Source organism: Coregonus lavaretus, assembly GCF_964263955.1.
Source record: "Coregonus lavaretus genome assembly, chromosome: 11".
NCBI lineage: Eukaryota > Metazoa > Chordata > Actinopteri > Salmoniformes > Salmonidae > Coregonus > Coregonus lavaretus.
The window spans coordinates 12,099,029-12,108,452 of NC_139998.1; the positions used below are offsets into that span (position 1 = coordinate 12,099,029).

The following is a 9,424-nucleotide window of genomic DNA, read 5'->3' on the forward strand; positions in this document are numbered from 1 at the left end:
CTGTACATATGCATTGAATTGAGACTCAAAGACAAAAGACGTGTATGTGTGTTTGTGTGTTACACTAATCCTAATAACAGCAGCACATTTCATACATAACAAGCAATAATGTATAATAATGTGTGTGTGTGTGTGCGTCTTACAGTCAGACTGCTGTAGAGTCTGTATACGGAGGCGTCCTGGTTCTTTACTCCCTCACAGAGACAGTGGCCTGGTGTGCCGATGTATTCGTTTGCCCCCTCTCCCAGGAAGATCCTCTCATCCAGACCCCCTGTGGCTAGAACATGCTCCTCATACACACGCCCCATGGACGCACTAGACACACACACACAAATACACTGAGTATACCGAACATTAGGAACACCTTCCTAATATTGAGTCGCATCCCCCTTTTGCCCTCAGAATAGCCTCAATTCGTCGGAGCATGGACTCTACAAGGTGTCGAAAGCGTTCCACAGGGATGCTGGCCCATGTTGACACAATTGTGTCAAGTTGGCTGGATGTCCTTTGGGTGGTGGCCCATTCTTGAGACACACAGGAAACTGTTGTGTGTGAAAAACCAGCAGCGTTGCAGTTCTTGACACAAACCGGTGCGCCTGGCAGTACCATACTCTGTTTAAAGGCACTTAAAGCTTTTGTTTTGTCGATTCACCCTCTGAATGGCACACATACACAATCCATGTCTCAATTGTCTCAAGGCTTAAAAATCATTATTTAAACTGTCTCCTCCCCTTCATCTACACTGATTGAAGTGGATTTAACAAGTGACATCAATAAGGGATCATAGCTTTCACCTGATCAGTCTGTCATGAAAAGAGCAAGTGTTCTTAATGGTTTGTACACTCTGTGTATATGAAACCTTGAATATCACTCAAAAGACTATCAATATCTGCTCTGTGCAGAGAGACCAGATAAGGATTGACACTTACAAACTGTCTCCAAAATTCATAGGATCGAAGAAGCCAGTCAAGCTATCTTCTTTCCCTTTGAGAATCTGTTGATGACACAGAATATCCATGATGAGACAAGGCAGACAAGTAGACTGTGTAGGACTAAGGTGTGTGTGTGTGTGTGTGCGTGCGTGTGTGCGTGTGTATGTGTGTGTGTGTGTGTGTGTAGGACTGAGGTGTGTGTGTGTGCCTAACCTTCTTATGGAAGAGCCTCTTGATGAAGGGTTTCCAGAAGTGTTCCTTGACCCCCTTTGCCTCCAGCACCAGGCCATCATGCAGTTCACACAGCTGTTCTATGAAGCAGTAGGGCCCTGCAGTGGGCTTGTAGTCTTTACTGCTGAAGTCCTCAGAAAGGCCTGTGGATCAGACGAGACATAGCAGCTTCCTGCATTAGATGCAAGTGATAAGATATTACAGTAACTATGCATATTCGTATACAAAAAAGGACCATACAGATTGAACATACTCTACGTACGGATCATGTGAGTAACCACACATGTATGCATGCATGCCTGCACACACGTACACGGATACTGGTTGGATACTATCAATGTTGTTATCTATAGGAAGATAGGGAGTGTCACGTTGTATAATGGTAGAAGGCAGGTGCAGGAATACGTAATAGTTTTTTTTATTTCTCTACCCAACATAAGGTACGTCATGAAAAACGAAACAAACACATATATATACAGAAAGGTGTAAGGTGTAAACCTCTAAATATACATGTAAGGTGTAAACCTCTAAATTATACATGGACCCGTAATAACAAGTGCACAATTACACGGTATGTAAACCGTAATACAATGTACTGTAACACGTAGCACGAAAGCTGATACAACAGAGCACAGGTACTCACATGAGACCAACGGACATGGGACAATAATCGACAAGGACAATGGGGAACAGAGGGCACATATATACACATACTAATCAGGGAGAATGGGAACCAGGTGTGCATAATGAGACAAGACAGTCCGGGGTTGGTGGTAATGATCCAGGTCAGTGACGCCTAGAAAGCCGGTGACGTAGACCTCTGGAGCTGGTGAACGGAATGAGCAGCAGTCCCAGGGGGATCCGTGACAGGGAGGGTATATACAGTGCATTCGGAAAGTATTCAGACCCCTTGACTTTTTCCACATTGTTACCTTACAGCCTTATTCTAAAAATGATTAAATCATTTTTTTCCCCTTCATCAATCTACACACAATACACCATAATGACAAAGAAAAAACAGGTTTTTATATATTTTATCCACACAAAAAATACGGAAATATCACATTTACATAAGTATTCAGACCCTTTACTCAGTACTTTGTTGAAGCACCTTTGGCAGCGATTACAGTCTCAAGTCTTCTTGGGTATGACGCTACAAGCTTGGCACACCTGTATTTGGGGAGTTTCTCCCATTCTTCCCTGCAGATCCTCGCAAGCTCTGTCAGGTTGGATGGGGAGCGTCGCTGCACAGCTATTTTCATGTCTCTCCAGAGATGTTCGATCGGGTTCAAGTCCGGGCTCTGGCTGGGCCACTCAAGGACATTCAGAGACTTGTCCCGAAGCTACTCCTGCACTGTCTTGGTTGTGTTCTTAGGGTCGTTGTCCTGTTGGAAGATGAACCTTCACCCCAGTCTGAGGTCCTGAGCGCTTTGGAGCAGGTTTTCATCAAGGATCTCTCTGTACTTTGCACCATTCATCTTTCCCACAATCCTGACTAGTCTCCCAGTCCCTGCCGCTGAAAAACATCCCCACAGCATGATGCTGTCACCACCATGCTTCACCACAGGGATGGTGTCAGGTTTCCTCCAGACGTGACGCTTGGCATTCAGGCCAAAGAGTTCAATCTTGGTTTCATCAGACCAGAGAATCTTGTTTCTCATGGTCTGAGAGTCCTTTAAGTGCCATTTGGCAAACTCCAAGCGGGTTGTCATGTGCCTTTTACCCAGGGAGTGGCTTCTGTCTGGCCACTCTACCATAAAGGCCTGATTGGTGGAGTGCTGCAGAGATGTTTGTCCTTCTGGAAGGTTCCCCCATCTCCACAGAGGAACTCTGGAGCTCTGCCAGAGTGACCATCGGGTTCTTGGTCACCTCCCTGACCAAGGCCCTTCTCCCCCGATTGCTCAGTTTGGCCGGGCGGCCAGCTCTAGGAATAGTCTTGGTGGTTCCAAACTTCTTCCATTTAAGAATGATGGAGGCCACAGTGTTCTTCGGGACCTTCAATGCTGCAGAAATGTTTTGGTACCCTTCCCCAGATCTGTGCCTTGACACAATCCTGTCTCGGAGCTCTACGGACAATTCTTTCGACCTCATGGCTTGGTTTTTGCTCTGACATGCACTGTCAACTGTGGGACCTTATAAAGACAGGTGTGTGACTTTCCAAATCATGTCCAATCAATTTAATTGAGCACAGGTAGAAACATCTCAAGAATGATCAATGGAAATAGTATGCACCTGAGCTCAATTTTGAGTCTCATAGCAAAGGGTCTGAATACTTATGTAAATAAGTTATTTCCGTTTTTTATTTTTAATAAATGTACAAAAAATTCTAAAAAACGATTTTCGCTTCATCATTATGGGGTATTGTGTGTAGATTGATGAGGAAAAAACATATTTAATCCATTTTAGAATAAGGCTGTAATGTAACAAAATGTGGAAAAAGTCAAGGGGTATGAATACTTTCCGAATGCACTGTATGCATAGGGGGTGCGGGGGGAGATATGGAAGATAGGAGGATAGGAAGGGGATATAGACATCAGGCAGATACAGTAAGGAGGGGATATAGACCTACGGAGGGGATACAGGCCTGGGCTGGGAGGTCACCTTTGAAGTTGGGGTTGAGCAGCTCCTTCCTGGTGTTACACAGCAGAGCGTTGGAGAAAACCAGGTCCAGAGCACAAAGCAGCAGGTGGTATGAGTTCACCAGGTCATCACTGATCATAGGGAAGTTTCCTGGCAGGGGAGGGAGAGAGAAGAGACATTGAAATAATAATAATAATAATAATAATAATAATAATAATATGTAGGATTTTACAGCGCTTTTCTAAGACACAAAGATAGTTTGACTCAATGATCTGGTCATACCAATAAAGCTTGTTGAATTGAATTGATCTGAAAGACAGAGATGTCTCGTGTTGACTGCAGAGTAGTGCTGGTAGCCTCAAACCTCAATTGTAATTATTTCAACTACGTCCATAGAACAATGGATTTCACAGTATAGTATACTTACCAAAGTCACCTTTCACCTAATTCAACTAACAAACACTAGTAAAATCAAATCAAATTCAGTCTAGTATGTGTGAGTACAATCTTAGAAAAAAGGGTTCCAAAAGGGCTCTTCAGCTGTCCCCATAGGATAACCCTTTTTTGGTTCCAGGCAGAACCCTTTTTGGTTCATGTAGAACTATTTTTGGTTCCATGTAGAACCCTCTGGGGAGAGGGTTCTACATGGAACCCAATAGGGTCCTACCTGGAACCAAAAATTGTTCTTCAAAGGGTCCTCCTATGTGGACAGCCAAAGAACCCTTTTAGGTTCTAGATAGCACCTTTTTTTCTAAGAGTGTAGAGTCTAGTGAGTGTGCATAGAGTCAGTGCAAAACAATTAAGATAAATAAATAAATAATACAGGGGGTCAATGTAAATAGTCCGGGTAGCCATTTGATTAACTGTTCAGCAGTCTTATGGCTTGGGGGTAGAAGCTGTTCAGGTGCCTTTTGAGCACAGACTTGGTGCTCCGGTACCACTTGACGTGCGGTAGCAGAGAGAACAGTCTATGACTTGGGTGGCTGGAGTCTTTGACCATTTTTAGGGCCTTCCTCTGACACCGCCTGGTATTGAGGTCATGGATGGCAGGGAATTCGGCCCCAGTGATGTACTGGGCCGTTCGCACTACCCTCTGTAGCGACTTGCGGTCAAATGCCGAGCAGTTGCCATAACAAGCAGTGATGCAGCCAGTCAAGATGCTCTCAATGGTGCAGCTGTATAACTTTGAGGATCTGAGGGCCCATGCCAAATCTTTTCAGCCTCCTGAGGGGGAAGAGGCGTTTTCGTGCCTCTTCATGACTGTGTTGGTGTGTTTGGACCATGATAAGTCCATAGTGATGTGGACAACTGAGGAACTTGAAGCTCTCGACCCGCTCTACTACAGCCCTGTCGATGTGAATGGGGGCGTGTTCATCCCTCTGTTTCCTGTAATCCATGATAAGCTCCTTTGTCTTGCCCACATTGAGGGACATGTTGTTGTCCTGGCACCCCACTCCCAGGTCCCTGACCTCCTCCCTATAGGCTGTCTCATCATTGTCTGTGATCAGGCCTACCACCGCCATGTCGTCTGCAAACTTAATGATGGTGTTGGAGTCGTGCGCAGCCACGCAGTCGTGGGTGAACAAGGAGTACAGGAGGGGACTGAGCACGCACCTCTAAAGATCTGGTTGTGTGTGTGCATGAGTTCTTATTAAGGATTAAGGAGATATAAAAATGACACATCTGCTTGCCCTGGCCTCTGGTCTCTGTTCTCTGTTCTCCTGCTGATGCCAACAACTCAGTGCAGGCCTTGGCATGCCCAGTGCCCAGTGTAGAGTAGCTAGCCCTTGTCACTTATACTTTGTGAGTAACCAAGTAGTGATCACTTCATATAGCCTTTTCTCAGTACCCCACTGAGCCCTAGTCCTTTCCCTCTGTCCTCCCCTCTTTTCCTGTCTTTTGCCATGAACAAAACAGAAGTACTCACCTTTAGCGTGGACAAACAGAATCCAGCAAAAGTTGAAGACTTCAGCGACGGTGCAGGGATGGCGTCTAAATCAGAATAAGTCAGTGGTCAGTCTGGTCAAGCAGACTGACCACTGTGCTCAGAGATATCACGATCTGGCTGGCACCAGGATAGAAACAATTAAATGTTTACATTTTAGCCATTTAGCAGATGATCTTATCCAGAACAATTTACAGTAGTGAGTGCACACAACTACTTGGCTTTGTCCAAGAGCGGTCAAACTACTGTATAAAATAGCGAGCTACAGTTTCAACGACTAACTCACCTCTGTTTGCGGCTCCTGTGGACTCTGGGTGGGTCGTCAGAGGGCGCCTTAAAGATGGCTTTGAATATGGGGACGTATTTCTTGAAGATGACGGCGGAAATTGTGAAATTCCTCTCCAGCTTCTCCGTGCTCTGGCGAAAGTCTTGGGGCAGACTTGCCATGTCCTGCCATTTCTTCATCTTGTTAAAGAACTCAATGAGGCTGCAATCAGAAACAGGTCAACTGTTTGAGAAATGCCAGTATTTTCCAGTTCATTCATTATATATTACATAGGACAGTTCTGTGGTTAGTAGGTGTGTGGTTCCTTGTTCAGCATTACTTAACATTAATACATAATTTATTACACAAAGAAGCAGGTTGGAATCAGAATCCAAGAACTAAGCAAGAAACCATATTGACTGTTATGCAAATCTATGGAGGACTTTGTGTGAAAGTCCTTTAGTAAGTTACATATGAAGTGGGGCACATTTAGGGCCAGTTTCCTGGACACAGATTGAGCCTAGTACTTGACTAAGAGGCCCGTTCAATGTATAATCTCCATTGTCTAGGATTAGGCTTAATCTGTGTCCCCGAAACCGGACCATAGGGATGAGTGCCTGGGCGTACGTACCTTTGTTCTGAACAGCTGAGGATCCTGGTCAGAGAGACATAGTTTCCCTCTGCTGTGCCCTTACCCACCGTTGGTACGGCTGTCCTGCAGGCCACATAGAGAGCACAGGCTAACCAGTGTAGCTCACTGCCCTGTAAGAAAGGGGGATGGAGAAAGAGAGAGAGAGAGAGAGTGTTACTTTTTCTGTCCCAGGCTCTATCTCCCTATTAAGGACACCAGTCAGAGCTGGTGGGGCCAGAGATGAGATATGCCATGTTAGAAATTCTCCCCTCTAGTGGTCTCTTCTGTTATCCATATTCCTAATTTTCTGTCAAACCACCTCCAAATAAACCTTACACAGATACAGCAGTTGGCTATCCCTTATGAGGAAAGGTTTGTGAATAAGGCATATGCCCAATGCAGACTTTATTATAACAACCATGATATCCATAATTATACCATACGTTAAAAGTGGTCCTCTGTAGCTCAGCTGGTAGAGCACGGCGCTTGTAACGCCAAGGTAGTGGGTTCGATCCCCGGGACCACCCATACACAAAAATGTATGCACGCATGACTGTAAGTCGCTTTGGATAAAAGCGTCTGCTAAATGGCATATTATATTATTATTATATTATTAAAATGTTAAGTAAGTTCGATCATTCAGTGTTATGACCAAAGAGCAGTGCCCCCTTTTCTAAACCAGGGGTTGCCAACTTAGGGGGTGCGCCGTACATATGGGGCGGCAACATGTCATTGGGGGGTGTGGGACCTTCCTTGATTTGAGGAGTAATTATTTTTATTTATTTTTTACATTTTACAATTTGCGATTGTTTTTATACCAATCTAAAACTATTAATAAATCTGCAATGCTTTAGGCTAGAAACAAGCAGTAAAATGCCAGAGAAAGACTGATGACCATGGGAATATATTTGTCTATGACATTCAGAAACTGAGCTAAGACCTTCTAAAGTCGAGGAGTCAAAGAAATGGGACTTTGCATGGGAAATAATCTTATACAATGTGCGACTGTCGCTATCAATTGATCTAATCACTTTCTGTAAAAGAGAATATGTATCATTAAATTGAGGGTTCATATAAATTATCTTAATAAAACATATTTGGTAGCAGAATAACATTTGGGGAAATCGGGTGTAGAGTTTATTTTCAGTATGCATTATTATTATTATTATCATTAAATAGCCTACCTAAAAGATGTCATGATGTCTTGTTAAACTAATTATGTAAAATTGCAGGAAATGAGCTTCAAAAACAATGACATTTTCCTAGGTCCCTCAAATTAAACAAAATCAAGCTGGTGGTATATTTAATATAGGCTATCTCAATAAATAAAAATGTGTTGTGAAATTTTTCAAACGTGAAAAAGGGGGCCCTGGGGGGAAAAGGTTGGGAACCCCTGACCCTAGTTAACCTTGTCCTATTCTAAACCCTGACACAGACCAGTAAATTCAGACCGGTAAACTCCTCCCCTTTCCACAGAAATTGTTCACTAATAATGCAGTTTTATATTTAATATTCATGTAAAACTACAAACGTAATACAAGCTGCGTCTTTAAATATAAAATGGGACGACATAAAATGTCGGTCATGAAAGGTAGAGGCAATGCTATTCTGCAAGTGAAGCCTGCGGTAAACCGGTTTCCAAAATGGCTAAATGTATATTACTGTACAATATACAATGCAAAACATGTTTACCTCTAATGTGTAATTTTTGCTTATGTTTTCGTAGCTCTTCCATGCTTCGTTGCTCGCCTCCTCGTCCATATTCAAAGCTCGACAGAGATCTTCAAACCCCTGCCTTGTTTTCTGCAAAAAGTCTTCCTCCTCGTTCATTTTGACTGTTCCAAAGGGTACACGGCAAATAGATTCGGGTCCAAATAACCATGCAGTTGCAAAGCAGAGTTGACTCAAGCGTGGTTTGTTACAAAGTACATGTAAACAATGTTACTATTCGTATTGTGCGATCCGATACACAGTGGGTGCTATAAAGTGTAGCCATTTAAATGTCCTTTGAGTGACAGCTACTATCGTGCGTAGCATATTACGCAAAAGACTTGCGTAGGAAAACGTGACATTGTGGACGGTTTTGCTTGGTGAATACGATATCAAGCGTACTGGGGGTTTCCGCCCATAAAAAATGCGTTCCAACCTTTAATGCGTGAATACCAGTCATTCAATAAATTAACACTTCCGGCTGATTATATCATTCATACCAGTTTTTTTTTTTTTTTCGATTTTTTAAATCCTTCATGCCATGTTCAACAACGTACACTAAAGTTTACGTAAAATCAGTGGCGATTTTATCATCTAAGTCTTTGTGGGGCAATATATATATATATATATATATATATATATATATATATATATATATATATATATATATATATATATATTTAGATGCCAGCAAAGCCACTACACAACACAACAGTAAACAATACATTTATTGCACTGTAACGGTGACCACAAACTGTTAGGGCCTACATAAAGCTGTCCCAACAGCAGAGTCCCAACACCTTACCACTGCTACACCTGGCAATCAGCGGATTGAAACAGTTCATTCAGCCTCATTTACTGCCTTTAAAAAAAAACATAGCTGATATGGCTGACTTGCTTAAACACATGTGGTTTCTACTGACAATTGAGATGTACAAACTATGGCATTAGGGGACGTCGAGCGGATAAGAGGCAATCTGTAATTTCGATGAAGACATTAATGAGAGAGCTAGGACGGACGTAGTCAATATACATATTTGTTTAGCACTTTTGAAATGTACAGCGACAGAATTCAGAACATGGGCCATTCTTACAGTATTCTCCCTGCACACCAAGTCAGAACCGTAGGA

The 9,424-nt window shown here is 43.0% G+C and overlaps 1 protein-coding gene across 1 annotated transcript in view; it reads right to left on the minus strand.

The window, feature by feature from the left end:
* The window catches only part of LOC311137130 (retinoblastoma-like protein 2), a 29,293-nt gene extending 20,728 nt beyond the window's left edge, over positions 1-8,565 (minus strand). Inside the window, exons 1-8 of the mRNA XM_084171472.1 lie at positions 8,277-8,565; positions 6,585-6,715; positions 5,975-6,175; positions 5,671-5,735; positions 3,765-3,893; positions 1,146-1,306; positions 930-994; positions 144-315 (exon numbers count right to left, since the gene is read on the minus strand). Coding sequence (XP_084027598.1) covers positions 144-315; positions 930-994; positions 1,146-1,306; positions 3,765-3,893; positions 5,671-5,735; positions 5,975-6,175; positions 6,585-6,715; positions 8,277-8,414 — 1,062 coding nt within the window. The 5' untranslated portion in view covers positions 8,415-8,565. The remainder of the gene's footprint in view (positions 1-143; positions 316-929; positions 995-1,145; positions 1,307-3,764; positions 3,894-5,670; positions 5,736-5,974; positions 6,176-6,584; positions 6,716-8,276) is intronic.
* Positions 8,566-9,424: the final 859 nt, after the last annotated feature.